Raw genomic sequence first — 25,013 nt, 5'->3', positions numbered from 1 at the left:
TTATAATATTCTGGAATTACAAGAATAATCTGACATAAGAAACTGAGACAATAGAAAAGAATTAAAAGACAACTTTATCAGAAAAAATATATAAATATTTCTACGATCTTGACTAATATTTAAAAACATGAAGTTACATGTACTTGGCTACATCAAAAAAAAATAAAAAGATTATACACATTCTGAAGAAAATGATGAGAAACGTAATTTTAAAAAGTTAGTGGATTAAATCAGGTATTTTATAAATGATATATAAATAGCCAATGATCAAACACTAGAATGTCTGATCTTACTACTAAAAGAAAAGTACTATCAAGCATCTTTTTTTCTATTAACAAGCTGATTGAATTTCAAAATAATGACTATTTTTACCAAATCTAGGATAACATTTAATAGAAGATGCGTATTTTAAAGGTGTGAAACTTTTAAAAAGTATCTCAGAATCAATGAACACAGTAAATGGCTGTTACTGGTCACAATATAGGTAAATAGGTATTCTCATACACTGTGGTTGGTCTAAAAATTAAGACAGTCTTTTATATATATATATATATATATATATATATATATATATATATATATATATATATATATATATATATATGGTCTTTGATCTGACAATTCTTTGCCTAGGGATTTGGCTTAAGAAAATAATTGTTGATGGGGGACAAAAACCTGGCAATATATAAAATATCCACCATAATGTAATGGTTAATTAAACCAATTATAGTTTATTTATACACAAGGGTACAAAATCAAATTCCTTAAAGGCAGCATTCACATAATGATAATAGGGAGTAGTGAGACTGTGGCAAATTAAAGCCTGCTTGCCCACCTAGAGAACTCAAATTCAAAAATTTTTAAAATACTGTACCAACAAAGCACACCTGTGGCCCACCGTTACCAAGTTTGTAACCCCTGCTTTATACTACAGGGTCTATAGAACTCATTAAAAACTGCATGCAAGAGAACATTTAATGATGTGGCAATGCTTGCAGTCTATTATTGAGAGGGGAAATAAGGTTACAAAAACATTCATGGAATGTTCCATTCCTTTTTAAAGGGTGTGTGGAGGCAAGGAAGGAATTTCAAATGATTTTTCTATTTATTTTCTTTCTGTATTTTCCATACCTACCACATGGTAAGTCTATATAGTTTAGAATAAAAAGGGAAAGTTAGTTTTAAATGTTTACAATATTACAAAACTGAAGGAAGAAATGACTGAATTAGGCTGATTTTCACAATAAACAGAAGAAAATACCTATTTCACTAAATGCAAGATGGTTCAGACACCCATATTCAAAATAGCAATTAATTGCTAGAAAATGGTAATGGTTTCCTACCATGGGGACTCTGAATTCATTATTAGCCAACTTTTGAAAAAAATTCATTACCTTTAAAATCCTACACTAAAAAATATGGAGTGTATTCAAAACTTTTGACCCACATAATCCAAATTTATGCTAATAGTGGAGTGGTATGGGGCAAGGACAGACTTTTTCATCCCTACATGTGAGTCAGTCTTATATATAAATTACCCCCAAATAAATGCTTTGCTACTCCTCTATCTAGGAACTGCAAGGACATGGAAGGTGGGAGGGATAAAAACAGGATTAAGGAACCTGTATGTTTCTGAACTGTCAGCTATCAAGACAAGGCTATTATGTAATAAGACAGTAATTAGATACATTTTAAATATGGGTTAAAGGTTCACCTTTTGGCATTCTGGAAAGTGGTGGGTCACAGCACTCCATATGGAATCCTCTATCACAAGAGTCACAAAAAAGCATATTATCCTGTAATACAGTAGAGAACAATACAGACTGAGACCAACTGTAAAACACCCCCTAAGTTTCCAGATTAACAATAATAAAATAAAATGAAGAAGTATCAACTTCACAGCTGTGGTTTGATGTGACAAATACTTAGGCTTTTTAAAGGCAAATGGTAACATTCTACAAAAAGAAAATCTTAACACTGCAGCTTAGTTTACCTGGCACTGGGCTAAGAAGAGCCATACCTACCGCATTTTTGCCCTGGATTCTACACGCACTGCATGTCTTGCATTCAATGCACTGCCACCTTAAGGCCTTCACGTTTGTTGTTAGCTCAGGACAAAACTTCAAACAGGATGGATGTCCTACAAGAAAAAAAAGAACACATTGCTTTATGGGAATGTTGCCTTCATTAAAAAACAAAAAACAAAAAAAGCCTCTTAGAATCTAAATTTACTAGTCAGTCACTAATGCCAATCAAGGAGGCATAAAAACAATACAAAGATAAAAGAATCTAAAATTACAGATTTTCCTTTCTGCCTTTCTTTCCCTTTGCCTTCTCTTACTGTATTTAACAGAATGATAGTAAAAAAGTTCTTTCCCTTAAAAAATTGGGAAATATATACCAATTTCAACCGTCATTCTCAAGTTCTTAACCAAGAACACCGTGTGCTCCAGTTGGTGTCCTCATTGCTCCACCTTCTGTAAAAACTCCTGTACTTGCCACCTTAATCGGCACTATCTACCCACAGCTCTTGGTTTGTAACACTAAACTAGGATGAGGTGCAAAATTCAAACAACTCCTGCTCTCTGTGTGTGATGTAATCATACAACTCAACACTGGGGATGAGTGGACATGGTTGGTACATACCTGCAATCCCAGCACCCAGGGGGCCAAGATTGGAAGATGGTGAACTCAAGGCCAACCTGACTTCCTATCAAGTCTATGTCTCAAAATAAAAACAAAAACAAACAAAATAACCCAAAACTTAGGCTACTCACCATAGCATAATTACATTTGCCAAAACAAGCAAATAAATGCATAAATAAACTCAATAGAACACAAAGAATGCTCCCTTGTCGGGACAGATGAAGAATATTACATTACCATCTTGCCTTTTGTTTACTGATTTTTTAAGTTCTTAAAGTAGAAGAAGCAGTAAATCTGAGAGTGTTAACAAGATAAGATTCAGACTAAATGGAACAAGCCAGGAAGCACATTCTTAGCAAATTTCCTCCACTATCCTGAGCAATGAATGAGCTTCTCCATACACCTAGCCTTATTGCCTACTTCTGGTGGCAACCAGAGACCCTGACAGGCAATTCCTGGAGGCTGGCTCTTCCTTCCCCCAAGTATGGAGAGCACAAGCCCAGGCTCTACAAGGCAGCTGAATTTCAAATCTAGTGTTTTGGGTAGTTTTTTATTTTTTGGTCCCACAACTCTGAAGAAATCTCCAAACTTTATTTTAGGTTGGTCTTTTTTTTTTTTTTTTTTTTTAAATCTGGTCTTTAAATAGTAAGAACATTAGTAAATCCCATGTGAAAGAACTTATAACCAAGCTGCAAAGGAAACCTGAGGGGTAATAATAATAATAATAAAAAAAGCAGATTCTGCAATTTCAAAACTGTTTTATAATTTCCTGACTTTGGCAGCCTTATTGTTTAATATGTACTTTGGGTTGCTGCCAAAAGGTCCTCCTCCCTAAAGCTTAACAGGTGCTTCATAAAATTCCACCCACCAGGAGATTGGGCTTTTTGAAGTAAAAACATTCAAAATCAATCATCGATACTACCACTTAAAAAAAAAGGCCTGTAGTTTGAAGGGTTTTTTTTTTTTCTTTTTTGCTCCAAACATCTGTATTTAAGATGTTGAGAAAATAAAATGCTGTCAGAGGATTATGACCTCAAGCAGGAGAAACACCCAGGCCTGTGCATTTAACCTCTCACACTATTCTTAGACAAGGACTTCTCTAATTCAAATAAACAACAGAAAAAGGTTTACCAATCAATACACAAAAATGATATCAATCACTTCTCCATGCTCAGGATTGGCAAAGATAGCCTGCATGTTGCCTTGCATAGCATACTTTGAAGGGGGAGGGGATAAAGAGGGCTTAAATAGTGAGGGAGCTAAGAACTTAACTTTTAAAGAAGGCAATTTAAATTCCACCCTAAAATGGATCCCATCAGCTCAAAAATATACCATTTACTCTCTCCTTTTTTATTACTTCCTGTAAGCCATACATCACTGGCACATATGACCTCAATTTCACACACTACATTTTTCTCTACATTAAAATCTGCTTTGTACTTTGTAGCTTAATATTCAGTAACTAAGGTAATTCACATCATATTACAACTTACTACTTATTTCCACAGATATCCTATGGAAGACTTTTTTTTCAAATAATTATACATTTTGAAAGTTAATGGATTTTCAGCCATTTTCAATCAAGAGCAAATATTCTTCCTCTTTATGCCTTTCCTCTCTTTTTAAGTAATATTATCTCAAACTACTACTTTTTAAATTACCCTATCAAATTCCAAAATCTTCAGCCTAACTTTCCTTTAGGCAGAAATCTTACCTTGATTTAGCTCAAGAGAATTGGTCATAGATCCCTTCCAGCTCTAATTTCTAGGACACTGAGGGATGAAGAAACATTTCCATTTTATTTTCTCACAGCTAACTTTTAAAGTAACACTAAAGACTGTAACTGATTCTTGCTTTATTACTACACAAGAGGAAGATGGAAAGTAACAGGATAGTAATAGAATAATGAAAAGGAACAGTATTGATATTATAACTTTTCACTTCTTATAACTTTTGACTTCCTGTTTAGCCATTCCATAAATTTAACAATTTTAAAAATTCTTGTTCTCTGCTGACACAATTTATGGTGGGTTTTGTCTTTCTGGAGTTAGTTTTACCATTGCAGTTTGCAATTTGTCTATCTGAGAACCATATTATGCATTCACACAGTTTTCATCCTTATACAAACACAAAAGAATATCTCCCTTAGAATGGTTTTATATAGTAAAATAAAACAATACTGTTTAAGTACCAACAGAACAACAAAAAAAAACAGTAGAAATGATTTTTGGATGAAGTATGTGAGAGAAAACAAGGATTCTATGTACACAAAGATGTCTACATCCTAATTCCCATGGCATGTATATATTGCTTTTGTGACAAAAGGAGCATTACAAATGCAAAGATGACTAAGGGCACAGATCTGGAGGTGGAGAATTTATCCTAAGTTATCTGAGAGAACCTTTTTTTTGGCCAGGTTAGTTGAGAAATGGGGAGAGGATATAAGAGGAAGCATGAAAGCCAGGAGCCGGTGGCTCACGCCTGTAATCCTAGTTACGCAGGAGGCTGAGATCTGAGGATCATGGTTCAAAGCCAACCTGGGCAGAAAAGACCATGAGACTCTTATCTCCAATAAACCACTAGAAAACCGGAAGTAGTGCTGTGGCTCCAGTGGTAGAGCGCTCACCTTGAGCTGAAGAGCACAGGGATAGAATCCAAGCCCAGAGTTCAAGCCCCAGGGCCAACCGGAAAAAACAAAAAAACAAAAAAACAAAAAAGAGGAAGCATGCAAAGGTATCTACTTGCCACTGCAGGCTTTACAGATGGAAGAAGCCACAAACGAAGGCATTGGGAGTGGCCTTTGAAAGTAGGGAATGGAAAAGAGGGATCTCAATACTAAAAACAAAGAAACTGAATCTTATTAACAATTCAAATGTGCAAGGACATGGATCCTCTCCTAGAGGCTCCAGAAAGGAACCTGCAGACATCATGATTGTCATCTGGTTAGGCCTATATTGGGTTTTATCCTAGAGCTAGCTGTTAAGATAATACATGTGTGTATACTTGTCTTAAATCACTAAATGTGTAGCAATTTGTTACTTCAACAACAGAAAACCCTATTTGACCACCCATTATTTAATAAGTACTGGAAAGCAGAAAAGAAGAAAATAAACATAGTTCCCATCCTATGAGATCATGTGGTGTAGCAGGAAAGATGGGCATTAACCAGAATTAGCATTCACACCAGGTACAATGACATACACATACACTATTAGTACTCAGGAGGCAGAGCCAAGAGGGTCATAAATTTGAGACTTGTCCCAACCAATGACTAGGGATTCTGCTCAGGGGTATGGCATCTACATAACATACACAAGCCCTGGGTTCAACTCCCCCCAAAATTTAAACTTAAATAAGCACAATACCTGATGACAGAGTGGTTTAGGGATAAAGGAGAAAGAACTTAGCAGTAGGGTAAAAGAATGCCTCCTTGACCAAAGCATGAATGGGGAGAGATGGGACCAGAAAAGCTGAGCAAAGGTGACATGTGTATAGAATACAGTACATTCAATATAATTAATGTGTAGACTATGAAGGATGTGAGACTTAAGGATCTAATGCAGAATGATTTTCAAGGTTATATTAAATAATTTGGATTCCCTCCCCCTCCTCCTCCCCAAGAGTGATTGGTAGCCAAGAAAAATTCTGTGATCAGATTTAAAATTTCAAAGGGTAACTTGGGCTATATGATGAAAAAACAGAGGTGGGGGGGGGTAAGGATTAGATTTAGATTATAATAACAGAGCTGAGTCAGGCTACTGGAAAGTGTGGATAAATTTAAGAGACATGCACATGTGTGTGTATATATAATCAAAATATGCTAGGGAATTCCTTCGTATGAGAGAACAGGAGAGAGGAGTGAGTGGCCAATAGGAAACAGGAAATCCAATTTGTTGTTAACTACTGTAGTATTTTTTTTTTTTGGTGGTTGTTTTATTTTGTTTTGTTTTATGGAAGGTGGGAATCAAGTCTGCTGATCTCTCCTGGATAATAATTTTGAGGTGTCTATGAAGTAGACAAGTGAATTTGTAGATATTTGCATATAAGGCAAAGTAAGAAACACAAGGCCAAAGACAGAAGTCTTTAAAAAATATTTTGAGAGAAAATATTAGAGAGAAGACATGAAGTTAAAAGATATAGAGGAAAGTGCCAGAATATGGCATCAAAGAAGCTGAAGAGACTATTTCTCAACAAGGTTGTGGGTGACAAAGAGGACAGACAGGTGCTCATTAAATTTTAATAGAGACCATTTAAATTTTCTACTTGGAGGTCACACTGTTAAGCCTGAAAAGCACATGTTATAGTTTGAACAGTAAGTGTCCCCCACAGGTTATTATGTTGAATGCTGAGTGCCCAGCTGGTAGCGTTATTTCAGGAGGTGGTTTTGTAGGGGCCTGGGAGGAGGAAGCAGGCACTGGGACCATGCCATTGAAGGTTACTCGGTCTCTCATTACTTCATCCAGTTCTGCTTTCCACTTGCTGTGAAGTGAACCACCTCCTTTCCACACACTCTCGAAACCTCACCTCAGTCCCAAGCTAATGATGGCAGAGACCACACACTGAAATCTTTCCTCAATTGTTTATTTGGGTATTTAGTTACAACATGAAAAAAAATCTAACATAGGGCAATTTTAGTGAAATGACAGGCAAGAATTCTGCTTCCTGTCATCATTTGAATGGTCAATCCTGCTTTGGGCTACTGGAGGATGGGGCTTTTTCCTCCCATCCATATTTATTACTCTCTGGGTTCTTTCTGGTCAAGGGCCTCCTTCTCAATTTTAGATTTAATATGTCCAGTCAATGTGGAACTGGATGACTAACCAATCACTCCCTGGGGCATTCCTGTACAATGACCTTAAAACACTAGTGTTCTTTTATTATATCCATTCTGTACCTTACCAGTTCCCTCTGGGAATGCCCCGCCCCCTGCCTTTCAGGGTTAACATACAGATGAACTTAGGACTGACTCCAAGACTCCCAAGGATGAGCTGATACTCTTTCATCTCTTTTGTGTATCAAACGTTTTTTTTTCCTCCCTCTCCCAGCTGCATCACGGCAGCCAGCCCCTTTTCTGCCTCCTGTTTCAATGAGCTTCCACTTAGTATGATGCTGTAATTTTGAACTGTACACTTATCTTAGATTTGCTAATTTGAAAACACACATGCACACAACTCATCTGTAAGTAAGATTTAACCACCCAGCAATCTGAGCAGACACAAAATTTCATTTGGTATAATATCTAATACTTATGTGAAGCTAATTAAAGATAATTTGGTCTTAATGAGGCAAAGAGAATATAACAGTGTTAATTTCAAAGTAGGCTGATCCATGAAAGTCAAGTAAAATCACTTCCCAGCCCCAACATTTCCACAGACCTGAAGACTATCTGATAGTTCCCACATTCCTATCAGTGACTGACTACAATCAGCCCTCGTGGTTGTCTAATGTTCCTATAGTTACCTGTCATCTGAATACGACTACTTCACTGGGTGCCCATACCAGCTCTGTGGATGCAAGACACAGACATTACCCTTCAAGTTACACAGCCAGCAAGCACAGGAAGTGAAACGGAACACAGGACTGGAAACACCACATTTAGGACTCTTTAAACCATTCATCTCATTTCGTACTGTTAATGCATATAAATTTGGATGACTTTTTTTTTCTTAGAGTTTATTATGGGGAGAGCAAACTATGGGCTTGCAAGAGATGGAGGCATAAGGGGAAGGAAGAAGAGAAAAAGAGAAAGGGGGGTTGGATGACTTGTTTTTAAAAAGAACTTCTAACAAGAAAAAAAGTTAAAATTATGAGCAACTGTAGCATTGAACCATCTTGAAAATAGAGAAATGTTGGTTTTATGATGCAATCAGAAGGAAACATTTATTGCTCATGTCTATGAAATCTAAGCACAGTTTAAATGTGACATCATACAAATGGTACTTCAGATAGAGATGACTAAAAAGAGTTGCAAACATATGGGAAACACATTTAAGAATGATCTTCCTTATGGGTTGCATCTATATTTCCTTTTTTCCCCCATTTTATATTGCTTTGGGTATTTTTTCACATCAACATCTTGTGTTAGTGATCCCTTTGATCATTATAGTCTTCATTCACTCCTAGAACCAAAGGATCCTTCTGAATAAACAGCCATTTCCATAGAGCTAAACAAAGTACCAAAAATCCATATGTTCCACTAGAGGTAACGGACTAGACTGTGACAACAGGGCTCCCATCATGAGTGGAGAGCTCTGTTGAAGAATATGGACCTTTTCTTTTTTCCTAATAATTACCAAGGTGTCACTGCAGAACATTAAACTAGGATTCCCCCCAAGTTCATTTTCTAAAATGATCTGTTATTTTATCTTGACTCTTCCATTAAAGAGAAATAAAGAACAAAGTCTACTTTGTCTGATCTACCAGATAAAATAAATGTCTAGAAAGCATTTCACTGAGTAAGAACAACAGGTTTTTTCCCCCCACCTTTACTAAACTAGCCAAACCCAGGCTGGCACAGGGCACTCAAGGAAGATCACATGAACTTTGACATGTGAGTAGGATCCCATTGTACAGGCCAGGGAGGCACTCTTAGACATTCTCTATGTTGATCAAGGGAGACAGGATGACCCCAGGGCTTAAATTTCTGCCATGACCCCTACCTTGACTCCACAGCTTCTGGCTTTTCACATGAAAATAGAAGAAGAAACTGGCTCACATATGACTCTACTACAGAAACCCTCTAGATAGTATCCTCAAGTCAGTCTTCTTCATTTGTTAGAAGAGAAAACAAGAGGGTTGTTTTTGATGAAAGAAAACACTGCATTTATATATCCTTAGTCTAGTCCTTAAAAAGCATGAATTTCAGAGGAACAAAATGTCAGTGACCTCAAAGTGTAAATGAGATCAGACCTCCCCTTGGCAGGTTTTCAATCTGGAAAAGATGAAGGGAGATTGATTACATCAGAAAGCCTAAGATCTACCTGTTTAGAATTACCTTGATACCCTGTGAATGAGGCCTTGAAGTTATGATCCACAAGATAATGATCTCAGATTCCTTACCCACTCAAGTAAGTGTATCACCAGAGGTAAGGAAATATATAAAGGAAACTTTTCTTTTCACATTTAAGTATGTCTGTAAATCTGCCTAGGTGCCCAGATAAGTAGATACTGAAGAAATGAAACAGTGTAAGGTGTTTTAGAAAGTACAACCTTAAAAATCACAACCTTAGATAAGTAAAAACCACTAGATTGATCAGGAAGTTACAAAAAAAAAAAAAAAAAAAAGATTCATTCATTCTGAATGAGCCTCGTGAGAAACCCAAAAGATAACTAGAGTCAGAACTGATGAGTGAAGCACTACCTCATTAGCAAAGCATGGGGAGATTGTATAGTTGCAATATATTAAACTGAATACACAGATAATGTTTCCATGCCCTTTTGTCACTATCCATGATACCATGGCCAGGTAAAAGAATTTTAATGAATCTGGAAAGCCCATCAAACAGACCGTCAGGAAGTATTTTTTTCCAAGCAGGGATTTAAATGTCTTATTTCAAAGGTTCTCCCCTCTTACTCAAGTCTTGGAAGCTACTGAACTGCAAAAGGCCTATCAAGTTAAGCCTTCACATCAGAAATAAAAATCATTGTACTACACTGTCAATCCAAAGTATGGAATATTTCCACTATCTAACTATCAGGCCACTGTCATAAATGGTGATAAAAAAAAAAAAATCTTAACTTATTTTCAGCAATCAAGGCCAAACATGCCAAATCACAACAATGGCTGACATTTATGGTAGAACTACATTTACTGTAGTTCTTGTTGACTCTGTGCTAGGCTATTTACCCATGTTCTCTCACTCATTCCCCATAAAACCCAAGAGGTAGGTGCTGTCACTATTCCCTAATGAGGAAACTGAGGGTTGGAATGGTTAAATATCTAACTCAAGATGGAGGAAATGGCTGTGACGACTCATAAGTTTCCTTTTAACCACCATACTTCATGATTGGCTACCTGAGAGTATGCAATGTTTAAAACGGTTTTTCTTTTCTTTCTTCCTCTCCTCCTAGCCTTCCATTTTTTTCTTTATTTTGTAGTACTGCAAATTGAACCCAGGGCTTTATACATGCTAGGCAAGCGTTTTACTTGTGAGTTGTGCTCCTACACCTTGGTTATTAATTTTAAAATAACATTCATAAAAAACAGCTTAAAGACAAGTGCAAGAAAGGATTAATTTTTCTTAACTTGCAGCTCAAGATAGTGTAATCTTAATATTTGTGAAGCCCTGGGTTGGATCTCTAGTATACAGAATTTTTTTTAAATTTTATTTTATTTTATTTGAGAACATACTGTACAGAGGGGCTACAATTACATGGGCAGGATAACGCATACATTTCTTACCAAGCATTGCAGCCTCCTCCTTTGTTTACCCTTCACCTCCCTTCCCAGCCTCCCCCCTCCCCCCACCCAACAGAATTTTTTTTTTAATTGAGATAAGTTCTTGCTTCCTAGCTAGGCACATGCCTGGACCTCGATTTATTGTGGGTTACTACTTATTTTTAGACTTCCTGTCCTGCCTCCATAAAACCAGCATGTTTCATTGAGATGGAGTATTTTTCTTCCCTGAACTGAACATCTGGGATTCCATAAATTTGCAAAAGGCCCAGGGTTCCTACCTTTGAAGGTTTTTTTTTTTTTTTTTTTTTTTTTTTTTTTGTCGGTCGTGGGGCTTGAACTCTGGGCCTGGGCGCTGTCCCTCAGCTCTTCAGCTCAAGGCAAGCACTCTACCACTTGAGCTACAGCGCCACTTCCGGTTTTCTGGTGGTTTATTGGAGATAGGAGTCTCACGGTTTCTCCTGCCCGGGCTGGCTTTGAATCACGATCCTCAGATCTCAGCCTCCTGAGTAGCTAGGATTACAGGCGTGAGCCACCAGCACCCGGCTATGGTTCCTACCTTTGATTCCATGGGGATTCTCAGAGCGTGACAGTAATACTACACTTAGCCAGTCAGTAGGCATCATGATCTAAAACATAGACTCCACATAGAGTATTTCTTATATTGAACTCCACATAGAGTGTTTCTTATATTGAGCCTTTACAATACAAAAAACAAAAATGATTCTAAATATACAAGTATTCTAAGTATTCAACTTAAAAGCCTAAATTCTTCCACCCTGATCAAAGGTATGTCTATAGTTCCAAATACCTGGAAATCTGAGCAGGATCACTTTAGATGAAATATTTGAGTTCAGCCTTTGTAACACAGAAAGACCCCATAACAGATTGACAAGTGAGCATGTTGGTACCTACCTATAATCCCAGTAAAAGGATGAGAGTTCAAGGCCAGTCTGTGCTACATAGCAAGGCAATTTCTTAAAACAACAACAAAAATTTCTACCCTGAATTTACCTACAGAACAGGAGTGCCTATACTGAGTTATCAATGTATTATGAAACTGATGGTTAATTCTACCCATATTTAGTATTTTATGAACATAAAATATCTACCACTGCTGTTATATTGTCTACCTGCATTTATTTTTTTACATTAAAACTCTACTGTATTGCCAAATAACTGCTTCAATAAAAAATAAGTTGTAGTTTTGAGATAAACAGCAGGAAGTTATTATAGTGGGAAGTCACTATACAAAACCTATAATAGTGGGAAGTCACTGTACAAAACAAAACAAAACAAAAAAAAAGTAACTTACCACTACTGCCACAATCTGCACAAGACAGGAGTTCTTCTGGTTTCTTTTCACGATTTGATTCTTTAGTCCCCAAACAGAAGCTACATATTGGAATGGGATCTGCACGGGGCTATGACAAAATTAAAAATTTAAAATATCATTAGCTTCCATTTTAAGATTTAAAATAAAATGTTAAAATCAAAGGCTTTGTACCTACTTCTTGAGCAAAGAAGAACTGCTAAATCAGGTACTCATTTTATCATAAATATCGTCAAGGTATTTGCTAGTGAAGTATTAGCTGAAGAATAAACATTCAGACCAGGTGCTGGTGGCTCACGCCTGTAATCCTAGCTACTCAGGAGGCTGAGATCTGAGAATCCTGGTTCAAAGCCAGCCCAGGCAGGAAAGTCCATGAGACTCTTATCTTTAATAAACCACCAGAAAACCAAAAGTGGCACTATGGCTCAAACGGTAGAGCGCTTGCCTTGCAAAGAGCGCAGGGACAGCGCCCAAGCCCAGAGTTCAAGCCTCACAACTGACGAAAAAATAAAATAAAATAAACCATGATTTTAGGTGACACATTAAACAAAAAAAATAAGCAACAACAAAAATTCTATAGGATTACTTAAAAAGATCAAGAGATCATTACCAAGGCTTTCTGGCACCAGTTCTTCAAAGAAAACCATAGCCTACAAAGAAGACAAACCTTCCATCTCTGACATCCCCAAGTTTTCAAACAAACAACAAAACATGTATAGATTTACATACATTTTAGTGTCTCCTTTGCCAAGCAATGTTATCATTCCTATCCACAGTTGAACTGTGCCTATAGATCTGGCCACATTATTTTCAAGAGTCAAGACTGTACATAAACTAAAATTTTACTGAATATGCCACATCTTCATAAACATCTGCTACCCAACTGATGTTACTAAGTTGTTCTCATATTTGAATCTGATGAATTAAAATATTCAGGCCAAGAAAGCTCAACATAAGAAATGGTTTCTGCTGGGCTCATGCTTGTAATCCTAGCTACTCAGGAAGCTGAGATCTGAGGATCACAGTTCAAAGCCAGCCCAGGCGAGAAAAGTCCATGAGAGTCTTATCTCCAATAAGCCACTCAGAAAAAAAGATAGCTGGCACTGTAGCTCAAGTATTACAGTGCTAGCTTTGAGTTGAAGAGCTGAGGGACAGCGCCAGGGCCCATAGTTCAAGCCCCACGACCAACAACAACAAAAAAAGTTTCTTGTTTTGTTTTTCTTTGTTCATTTGTATTCTTTTTTTTTTTGGGGGGGGGGTCCAGTTGTGGGGCCTGAATTCTGGGCCTGGGCGCTGTCCCTCAGCTCTTCAGCTCAAGGCTAGAGCTCCACCACTTGAGCCACAGCGCCACTTCCCGCTTTTTTCTTTTTCTTATGTGGTGCTGAGGAATCGAACCCAGGGCCTCAGGCATGCAAGGCAAGCGCTCTACCACTGAGCCACCTTCCCAGCCCCTGTTTCTTGTACTGGACCTGGAACTCTAGCACTTGTGCTTGTTTGGCAGGCACTTTAACACTTGAACCACACCTCTAACCCCTAAGAAAATATTTTTAAATGTAAGTAAAAAACAAGATTTTGCTATGTCTAATTCTCTAAGTATACATCAACACAGAATAAACCTCACTTATCCAACTGTCCAATTCCAAATGCCTCGTACATTACTGGTTCATAGTAAGCAGACACTCCAAATATTTTTGCTAACTAAATGAGAAGCATATGCTAGTTTGTTTTTAAGTCAAACTCATCTTTAAAATATTTCAAATGGTTATCCTGACTCCAATAAATGCCTTGGTTCTCTGTGACAACATGTCATCAAAATCAAGAATTTGTCTATGACCAAGCATTCACAAAATTATTTAATGTGATTGTTAATTATATCTTACAATGAGTCTCATTATCTTGCCCTTATTTTTAGGTTAATTTGTTCTATTAATATGCACAGGCTTTACTTTCTGGGGTAGAAATGCAAATACATTTTTTTAGTCACTGTTAAAAAGCACAGTGTAAAACATTCTGTACTAGAAACACCAAAAAAAGACAAGCTACAACAAATTGGTCACTGACTCCAGCCACTGTTTTTATAAATGCCACATAATCAGCACTGCATAATTATGGATCCGTAGTTATTACTTGCAACTGCTCGACTGCAGTACCTTGGGAACACTTTTGTTCCTTTAAATAGCAATTAAAAGAACAATCTGGTTTTAAAGTGACAACATTCCCCTGATAGATTGTAGCTGAAACACAGCCCTTGTACTAATGGGATTCCTGCTTTCATTTGATAGAACAATGTTCAAGCCATTGCCGTCATCCTTGTGGTGATAAATAATTTACAAAATGTCACATATCATTCATGCAATGAAACAAACCCAAATCTCCAGTCCCATTTTTCTTTCCCAGATGAATTTTTAGCTGAAAGAGAGATGTGGCCATCAGCCAGCATCCATGCTCAATTTTCGTTTTTAACTAAAGGTAACACAAAGGACAAAGGTTGCTAGTAGTTCATGGCCAGAAAGACTGATGTCCCACACTCTGCCCAATAATAGAAAGCCAAGATGCTATCACTTCCACACTATGTCCAAGTGAACCCCACCATGCTGATGTATGCTCACAGCCATTTATTTAAAGGATAACTATCTCACAATACTCTATAAAACCACTGCATTATACAGAACTGTCTGCCCTGCTGAATTATTGATAATTCAAAGCACTTTTTGCTAACCTCAGTGTAGCTGAGTCTAATTAACTTTAAAAAATTGTCACTTGTATGAAATGAAACTTTTACAGTAATGCATGTAAATGGGTCACAGAATTATTATGATTCACTACTCTCAATCAGACTACATATAAACTGTTCTTTCAAAAAATAATCCCTTGTAATAAAAGCATAATGGATTGCATTCAGAAAGAAGTCTGAGTAAATGGCAATTTGATTCCATACAAATCTACTGTAGATAAGTGATAATTGAGAGATTTGAAAATAGAACCCTGAGTCCCCAAATTCTTAAGTCCTTTCTTTGAAGTCTTACAAAGGCACCTGACCAGTCGATCATATTTTCTCATCAACATGTCTGATGATTTTTAACTAATTCAAAGGACAATAATTTACAGACAGGTCTGAAGATAGCCATGAGCAGGCTCTGCTCTGGAAGCAGATCTCTGTCACTCACACTCAGTAATCCTCAGGCAGCTATGAGGCTAGAAGCCCTCTCCTAATATCCCAACGAATCAGTGTAATGTTTTGCCAAGTATGTGTTTTCCCCAATTTTAGAAAGGAAACCGATGATGAGAGGTTTGTAAATTTCTCTCAAATTGTACAAGTTCAAGTGGAGATTCATTTCTCAACCTTGCTATCTCCCCTCTACTCCTTTTGGGAAAAACAAATGGTGAAAAATTATCTTCCCATCGGGGCAAAAGCTATTTAGTAATTAACATGCCCATAATGGCTTCATCCAATTTCTGCCATGACCAAAGGCGTATGTTTCAAGGACTACTAAACAGATAGCTGATATATACAATATTAGGTTACTAATTAATGACACTAGGAAAAATATACCCCTGTAATAGAGACGTCTAGTGAGCACATCTTAACCAATATGGGACAGCATGGTACAAAAATGCCTCCAAGTGCTGTCTCTTGAAGGAGTTGGAATTTCCTATATGATATTCTTGGAGATGCTAACCATAATGAACCAGCAAATCCAAATCAAAGAATATCCTATATAAACAACTGGGCTCTTCAAATTGTAAGTGTCATACATAACTAAATATAGGCAAAACCAATTTAAGTAAATAAAATGGCATGAAAACTAAATACAATTCATGATCCTTGGTTGGATTCCAGACTTTAAAAATAGAGCCTTAAGCTGGGTGCCAGTGGCTCACGCCTGTCATCCTAGCTACTCAGGAGGCTGAGATCTGAGGATAATGGTTCAAAGCCAACCCAGGCAGGAAAGTCCGTGAGACTCTTATCTCCAATAAACCACTAGAAAAGTGGAAGTGGCACTGTGGCTCAAGCAGTAGAGCGCTCACCTTGAGCTGAAGAGTGCAAGGACAGCGACCAAGCCCAGAGTTCAACCCCCACGACCGACCCCCCCCCCCCAAAAGAAAAGCTTTAAGCAGGGCACATGTGGCTCAAACCTACAATCCGAGATACTCAGGGGGCTGAGATTTGCGGATTGAGCCAGCCCAAGCATGATGAAAGTCAGGAAGAGTTTTACTTCCAGTTAACCAGCTCTCCCTCCTCCAGCTCCAGACTTTAGAAATAAACAAACAAAAAAAGCATAGTTCAAGACCCTGGGTTCAAGCCCCAACACCAGACTATGCACACACACAAAAATGCCTCAAGTATAAATAATGTTATTGGGATAATTGAGAGAAAATGCATTAAACAATAGTCAATACATAATATATAATATTAATTTCTCAAGTGACTATGTTGTGTTTATATAGAACAATGTCTTTATTCTTAGGATATAAGCAATGAAATATTTAGAAGTCCAATATCTATAACTCTCAAATGATTCAAAAAATTAAAAACACTAGCAAAAATAAAAAACAAATGGAAGTGAATCACTATGAAAAAGAAAATGAAAATGTACAAAAATGTGAATGGCTGGTGAATATATGTAAAAGATATATGAGTGGGTCAATTTTCCATTTTTCTGTATGTTTACAACTTTTTTTTCACACCTCCAGTCCAGCTTTTCGCTGGTTAAGTAGAGATGGATTCTCATGGACTTTATGCCTGGACTAGCTTTGATCCTCGATTCTCAGATCTCAGCTCCCTGAGTAACTAGGATTACAGACATGAGCCACCAGCACCTGTCTGACATGTCAAGATCTTTAACTAATTTTTGCTAATAGCAACAGAGTATGATAGTGCCTCTTCCCTATACTTTCACCAGTAATTAATATTTAATAGTGCTTGTATTACTATAGAGTCATGTACTGCTGAAGAGCAAGGATATATTCTGAGAAATAAATTCCTTGGTGATCACTGTTTGAGCATTGTAGCATACTTATACAAAACTAGATGGAACCGGCCAGTTACCTGACAGGGCCTCTTCTTGATACCATCAAGGGACAGATGAACACAAGATGTATGAGGCTGTTGCAAGTGTAAAATAGTATATCAAGTAGTAGTAATATATCAAGTAGTAGTAATCCAGTCTTAAGTAACACAAAAAAATATAGTAAATACATAAATCAGAAGCAATCATTTATTACTATCAGGTTATGTACTATCCTGTATATGATTACATGTGTTTTACTTACACAATTAGTAGTGTAGAATGTTTGTTTTCATCACTATCATCACAAACACTTGTAAGTTGTACTACAACTTCACAACTGCTATCATGTTACTGGATGCTAATTTTTCAACCTTATGAAATCTGAGGCAACAGTTGTCTGAAACATTGTGTTGGAAGATGATTGTATAATTTATAATTACGTACATTAGTGTTTACAACTTTTCTAAACAAAAGGCTGAGATGGGAAAAGACAAAACAGTACCCCCTCCACTCTCATAGGAGGTTTAGAACAAATTGTTATATAGGTGGATTATAAGCATTTACAAAACTAGGTATCTGCACCTAATTACGGATTCACAGTAAATACAGAGGACATATTAATCTATAGAGCAGAGAGATGTCAGTCCCCAAAGCCCAGAGGACAAATGACCCAGTTTCTTTAACAAATAAATTAAAAGGGAGACAGAAGGAGCAAGCAAGCAAAAAATAGACAGGAAGAGGCGACAGATTAAGAGGAATTTAAAATATCATACACTCATTATGTATGAACTTTATTTTGATGTGATTCAAACAAAGTGTAAAGAAACACATAATGAAAAGCATTATGACAGAGAAGGAACTAGAGCCATTTATCCTTAAAAGGCAGTATGGAAGTGACAAATTGGGTTTCTTTGTCATATCAAGTTGAAAGGGTTAGATTTGTTTTCTGTGGCTCTAGAGCACAAAACCTGGACCAATTCAGTTAAGCAGAGAAAATTTCCAAAAGAGTTATCCAGGAATAGAATGGATTATCCCCACATAAATCTTTTATTCATTTATTTACTTCAGTGGATTACTATTGAAAGTTATTGAAATGAATCACTTTAAAATTTTTTAAGGGCATTAAGTATACTCACAATACTGTGGAACCATCTCCATCATCCATTTCCAAAACATTTTCTATCATCTAAACTAAAGAGGTAATGTACTCACTACCTCTTCAGACTACCTGTTTCTAGCAATGCCTGGCAATCAACACTCACCTCTCTATCTCTATGCAATGGACTACTCTTGGCATCTCCCTCATATTAATGGAGTCAACTGATATTTGGGGGGTTCAGGAAGCCTTTGTATTCAGAAGGGATTGTGGAGAGGCTGGATGGGATTCATCAGCATGGTGAGGGTGGGGCAGAATAGAGGAGTACATAATGTTTCTCCAAGGCCTTTCCTATCTCTTAAACAACAACAACAACAACAACAACAACAACAACAACAACAACACACACACACACACACAACTGAGTTTATTTTATGGAAAAAACACATGTTAAAGTTTCCAGGGCCTCTGATCTCAAAATAATAGTCTTTTCTTAGAAAACAGTCTTTAAATTCAAAACAATGCATTTTTGAGAAGCTTTATTTTTGTTAATGGTCACTTTGTTCCTGACCTGAAGGAAACGACATGTTTGTTAGTCTTGTTAGCATACATTGCTGGACAAAAATAAATGGAAGTTCATGAACGGAAGCAGAGCCAAAAGTATCCAGGCTCACATCCTCTTCTTGACAAGGACACAAAAAGGGGTTGTACCAGCTATTTCCATGTCCATGTTTACAATGATCACGGATACAGCCCTGTCTTTCCATAATTCTCCATGGATCTGCTCAAGTCCTCTACAGCTTTCTTGAAACTAGTATTTAAAAAATTTTCTTTGGTAATTCCAAGTATTATAAATCAAACAGCCTCAGGCTTCCCTACCTGTGAAAGTATATACTAGTGTTCCTGTGGTCCATCTCTAAGATTGCTAAGGCCCAAATGTCAGTGGATGTGGAAACCATAAAATTTGATTCAAATATTCTTATTGCAGAATTTACTTTGGCTATAAAAACAAAAGACCAAACAATTTCAAGCACTGCATAATACTTGTTACCATCTGACTGGCATGTCCTAGTTATCTTTTCGCTTCTCTTATTAACCCATAAGCTCCATCATGAAGACAGACTGTTCATTGCTGACACCTTACCCTTCAAGAGTGCATTTGTTAAATAAAGGAATCAACAACTGAACAACTGTTTTGCAATTAGAAAGTATTTTTGTAATTTGGCAGGTACCAGTGGGGAAGGGGGGAAGGGGGGGGGGAGGCAGGGCCAGAATTCCACCACTACCTAAAGCCTTTCTACTTGATTACTTCTTTCCTTATTCTGAGACACATAATGAATGACAAAGCGGGACCAAGTTTTTCAAGATCAACTAGAGGAAAAGTTATCTTCTTGCTGCTATATTCATTATTAAGGTTTGCTCAAAAACAGTGACTATAGAAGGACTGGCATGGTAGCTTGCAACTGTAATTGTAGCTACATGAAGGCACAGATTGGAATGATTTCAGGTTCAAAACCAGATGGGTAGCTGTCGGTAGGATGATCCAAGTCAGAGGCCACCCTGGGGAATATTAAAGCAAGACAGCTGGAGATGTGGCTCAAGTGGTAGAAGACCTGCCTAAGCAGCATCAAGCACCAAGTTCAAAACCCTAATACAGGGGGAAAAAAGTTAATATAAATTTTTTCTTTGTTATTTTTTGTTGTTGTTTTGTTTTGTGCTGTACTGGGGCTTGAACTCAAGCCCTGGGCACTGCCTCTTAGCTTTCTTGCTCAAAGGCTGGTGCTCTACCACTTGAGCCATGTGTTTTGGTAGTTAATTAGAGATAAGAGTTTCACAGACTTTCCAGCAGGGATTGTCTCAAACCACAATCCTCAGAGATCAGCTTCCTGCGTAGCTAAGATTACAGGTATGAGCCACCAGAACCAGACTCACTGTAAGTTTTATAGAAGATAGATTTGGAGCCTTAACTAGTTGCCAGTACCTAGTTATGATATCTTCCCACTCAAGAAAAAACTAAAGGCTAGGAATCTGGCTTAGTGGTAGAGTGCTTGCCTAGCATGCATGAAGCCCTGGGTTCGGTTCTCAATACCACATAAATAGAAAAAGCTAGAAGTAGTGCTGTGGCTCAAGTGATAGAGTGCTAGCCTTGACCCAAAGCAGCTCAGGGACAGTGCACAGGCCCTGAGTTCAAGCCCCAGGACTGGCAAAAACCAAACCAAAACAAAACACAAACGTTGGTGTGTTATTACTGGTAATAAATTATCATGAAAACTTTACAACTGACAGCCCTAAGACAGGAGTTGAAAACTACTCTTGTTTTTAGAGTAATTTAGTAGAGTCCTTTTTTGCTACTTCAGCACTCTATTTTAACACTTATCTAATAAAGAGCTAAACTTCATTTTGTGCCACTTAACCACTTACTCAACTGATGTCTATTGAAAGAGATCAGCCCACTCCTTGTTAGGATACAGATCATGCACACTCAGGATTTTCCTTTACAGCAATTCACTTAACAATGGTTCTCAGAAACACAGGAACTCTAAAAGTCAGGACTTACTGTGTTGATCTAAATCATTTTATTTTTTCCTGAGTGTTAGTTATCTTGTTCATGTGGACATCTGCAGTAAGGGTGGTCAGTGCAGCCCCTCCTCAGCAAGGAGGATGGAGCTAGCACCCCTCAGAGCAGCCTCAACTATTTCAGACCCCTCGAGATAGAACAGAACTGCTTACAACATGCCTATCACCATTTTCTCTACGTCCAAATATCATTTTGTTTCACATTCTAAGCCTGTTCTGAAATTGTACCATGAATTTCAACGTGAGTGAAGCCTAAGTAATTTGTTCCAGAAAATAATTGGAGATATACTTACCATAAGATGTGACACAGGCAACAATTTAATCATAATTTTACTCTTACTATATAGATTTTCTTTCTACCACCTCCTCTGCTCATTATACTTCTCTGTGGGTAATAGGTTCTGTGAGAGGCACTATATCATCCCCACAGACTCTGTGGATTGAATTTCTGTAGTACTTAGAGCAAAAGAGTTTATTACTGTTAACATATGGAGATCTTGAATGCAATGGTTGTATTTTATTTCTTTGTCACAGTGAAAAGGGTTCTCAGTGTTTTTGGAATGTTAAGTAAAATCTAATCAAACAAAAATATTTTAAAGCATTCATATACTACACATACATTCATAAAATGTAGCCCATTTTTTTCTAAGGAAATAAATTTTAGAACCAACCTAAATAATATCAATGACCACACACTACTGGAATATCCCCACAATCAAAGCCAATTAAAGAAGTATGGAACAATAAAAGCCTAGCCATAGAGGAATAAGAAGCGAAGAAGAGTCTTTTTAAGAACACCTGTCACTATTATTAACTGAAATTGAAATTGAAACGCTCCCTTATCCTGTAGTCTAGAACTTGTTCTAATTAGGCAGGTGTACATTTATGCTGATTAAGGAAAGTCATTCTATTGGAAGAAAACAAGTCAAATCATGCACACTGCATTTAATAATAGACTTTCCCTCTCTCTCTCCACCTCATTTTTTAAAAAAAGGACAATGAAACAATTAGTCTCTTCTTATCTGGACAGGGACTTGGCTTTTAAGATTATATCTTACAGTTTACCCTTGCCATTAAAAACTGTAGAAATTGCATTTATCTTCTTAAGAGGAATTTAACTCTGATTTAACACAGCTGGAAATCCAACACATAACAGGAATCTGTTTGAGATTTACAAACTATTCTCTTTGGCAAGCATTTCATAAAATTAGAAGCACAATTCCTATATTTGTTTTATAATAGCAAAACAAACTATAGATTCAGAAAGTCTGAAAGTGATTCATGCCTCAGTATTTGAAAAACCTTGACTAAAGCAGGTCCAAACCTTGACACCATTATGTCTTTGAGAATAAGAAAACTAACAGTCATAAAGAAAAATTCTATCCTAAAAAAATGGCAAAAACAACAAAAGAAGAAAATCATGGTTCTAAATTTTGAAAAAGCACTGGGTGATATAAGTAGAAATTGTGTTGTAGCTCATCTATATGACTTGGAAATTTTTCCCAATTAAGGCCAAGAGCACAGTTGTAGTGGAAAAATCAACACACAAGAAAGGCCAACAATACCCATGCCCAGTGCAATTGCCTATCAGGCAGAGGAAAGGGCCACTGGCTTCTGTGTCTCCCCCCAACAAAAAAAAATCATGTTAATCTAAATACAGTCCCCTAGGCACAATGTGAACGCAACACAGACATTCTTGTTACCAGCCCTGCCAAAGAGATGTCTATACTATCTCAGAGGAGACACAAGAAACAAATTCAATTCACATAGTCACAGAAAACAAAGATGAGCCACAGGTAGGTGGATATTAAGAAGGCAGGAGCTACATGAGTCACTCTCTCAATATTGTCACCAATACCTGACAATTGTTGCAATCCCAGAGGTTTCCATGGCAATTGAGATACTATGAAGTTCTCAATATATTACTGATATTTACTCAGCACCCAAAGTGCACCAAGCAGAAAGTAATTGGTACTCCCAGGGTTTGTCTCACCGAGCCAATAAAAGTAGTGTAATTCCATTACCACACTTAATTCTCAATTGTCCTGTAGGCACACAAACCATCTGGTGTGCAGAATTTCTATACCTCTGACTCTTTTTACCTTTTTCTCATTTCCTGACCCTTTCAATTATATTATTCATAAGCAGGAAGACAGGAGGATTGCTTAGATAATTGGCTTTTCACCTGGGTAGCAGATTCATTGTTTATGTTTCTGTAGTAGTAGAAGTTCAAGATCCATTAATGCTGTTTTTCAGGTACATCCTTGGGCCCTTACAAGAAAGTTATCTCAGCTGGATGCCAGTGGCTCACCCCTGTAATCCTACCTACTCAGGGGGCTGAGATCTGAGGATTGTGTTTCAAAGCCAGCCTGGGCAGGCAAGTCTGAGATTCCAGGCCCTGAGTTCAAGGCCCACAACCGATCCCTCCACCCCCAAAAGCTATCTCAGAGACTTTTTCATGGGCCACAGCATCAATTCAAGCAAGTGAGAGCTGAATGAACTAATATGAAGTCCCTCCACTTCCACAATCCAAGTTACAGCAAGGCCAAGAAGAAAAGCACCAGCAGTGATAGACTTTCTCCCAAAATGAAGATTATTTAGGTTCAATTTCCCTGAAGTTGAAGAAAGTTTCACTGAAGTTTTGTAAAAGAGAGCTTATTATATATGTAAAATCAGTAACACTTGGGCTATATTAAGTCAGTGCTTAATATCCTAAGGGGTTTTTTTTTTTTTGAAGGAGATCCTTCTGTGGTTTATATGAACTATCAAATATAGTAGAGAGAACTACATACTGTAGATGCTGAAATTGCCTGATCTTATGAATGTAACAAGCATTATTTCCTTTTTTATTTATTTTTAATTTTTTTTTTATTTTTTGGGTCCAGTCATGGGGCCTGAACTCTGGGCCTGGGCGCTGTCCCTCAGCTCTTCAGCTCAAGGCTAGCGCTCTACCACTTGAGCCACAGTGCCACTTCCGGCTTTTTTTCTTTTTGCTTATGTGGTGTTGGGGAATCAAACCCAGGCCTCATGCATGCAAGGCAAGCGCTCTACCACAGAGCTACCTTCCCAACCCCCAAGCATTATTTCTCATACTTATCATTGTCTAATCTATGAAAAAGATTTAGCTATTTGAGTACACAAATGGTAAGTAATAATAACAATATGTAGTTATGGGAAATACACGTTTACCCACTCAGACCTTGCAGACATACCCTTTTACATTTCTTTTTCAATCACAGTAAAATATATATAACAACACTTAATATTTTAACTCTTTCCAGTGCTACAATTCAGTGGCCCTAGGGACAGGCATACAGTTGAACAACATATCATAAAATGCAAAATGGATATATTTGTAACCCATACTCCTATCACAATGAATACTCCACAACTTGTAAAAGTAATCTTACTCCTTCTCTTTCAAATCTTTCCCACTCCATGTCTCAAGCAACGAATGTCCTAAATTCTATCACCATTATTTCATCTGGTCTGTTTTAGAAATTCATATAAATGGAGCCAGGCAACATGCATTTTTTTTCTTTTGTTTTAGGGTTGTTTTTCACTTTTCATAATGTTTCTGAGATGCTTGTATATTGAATAGATCAATAATTATTATTACTAAGCAGCACTTTATTTTATTTAAACTATTTACTTTCTCTAAAGGTGATTGGCACTTCTTTTTAGGTTAGAGCTAGGTAAAATGAACAAAAAGATTCTTTTTTTTTTTTTTTTTTTTTTTTTTGGGTCCGGTCGTGGGGCCTGAACTCTGGGCCTGGGCACTGTCCCTCAGCTCTTCAGCTCAAGGCTAGCACTTTAACCCTTGAGCCACAGCACCACTTCCAGCTTTTTTTCTTTTTTTCTTATGTGGTGCTGAGGAATTGAACCCAGGGCCTCAGGCATGCAAGGCAAGCACTCTACTACTGAGCCACCTTCCCAGCCCCAACAAAAAGATTA

The 25,013-nt window shown here is 37.3% G+C and overlaps 1 protein-coding gene across 7 annotated transcripts in view; it reads right to left on the bottom strand.

Moving 5' to 3' along the window:
- Kat6b (lysine acetyltransferase 6B) overlaps positions 1–25,013 on the bottom strand; it is a 172,826-nt gene that overhangs the window by 49,032 nt on the left and 98,781 nt on the right. For all 7 annotated transcript variants that reach the window (XM_070020641.1, XM_070020640.1, XM_070020638.1 and 4 more), the window contains 3 exons: positions 12,357–12,465; positions 2,025–2,140; positions 1,715–1,796 (listed from right to left, as the gene is read on the bottom strand). In XM_070020641.1, coding sequence (XP_069876742.1) covers positions 1,715–1,796; positions 2,025–2,140; positions 12,357–12,465 — 307 coding nt within the window. The remainder of the gene's footprint in view (positions 1–1,714; positions 1,797–2,024; positions 2,141–12,356; positions 12,466–25,013) is intronic.

Source organism: Dipodomys merriami, unplaced genomic scaffold (assembly GCF_024711535.1).
Source record: "Dipodomys merriami isolate MVZ:Mamm:240054 unplaced genomic scaffold, mDipMer1.0.p SCAF_14, whole genome shotgun sequence".
Classification (NCBI taxonomy): Eukaryota; Metazoa; Chordata; class Mammalia; order Rodentia; family Heteromyidae; genus Dipodomys; species Dipodomys merriami.
The sequence above is the reverse complement of the archived record's forward strand: the minus strand, read 5'-3'. Positions and strand labels throughout refer to the sequence as shown.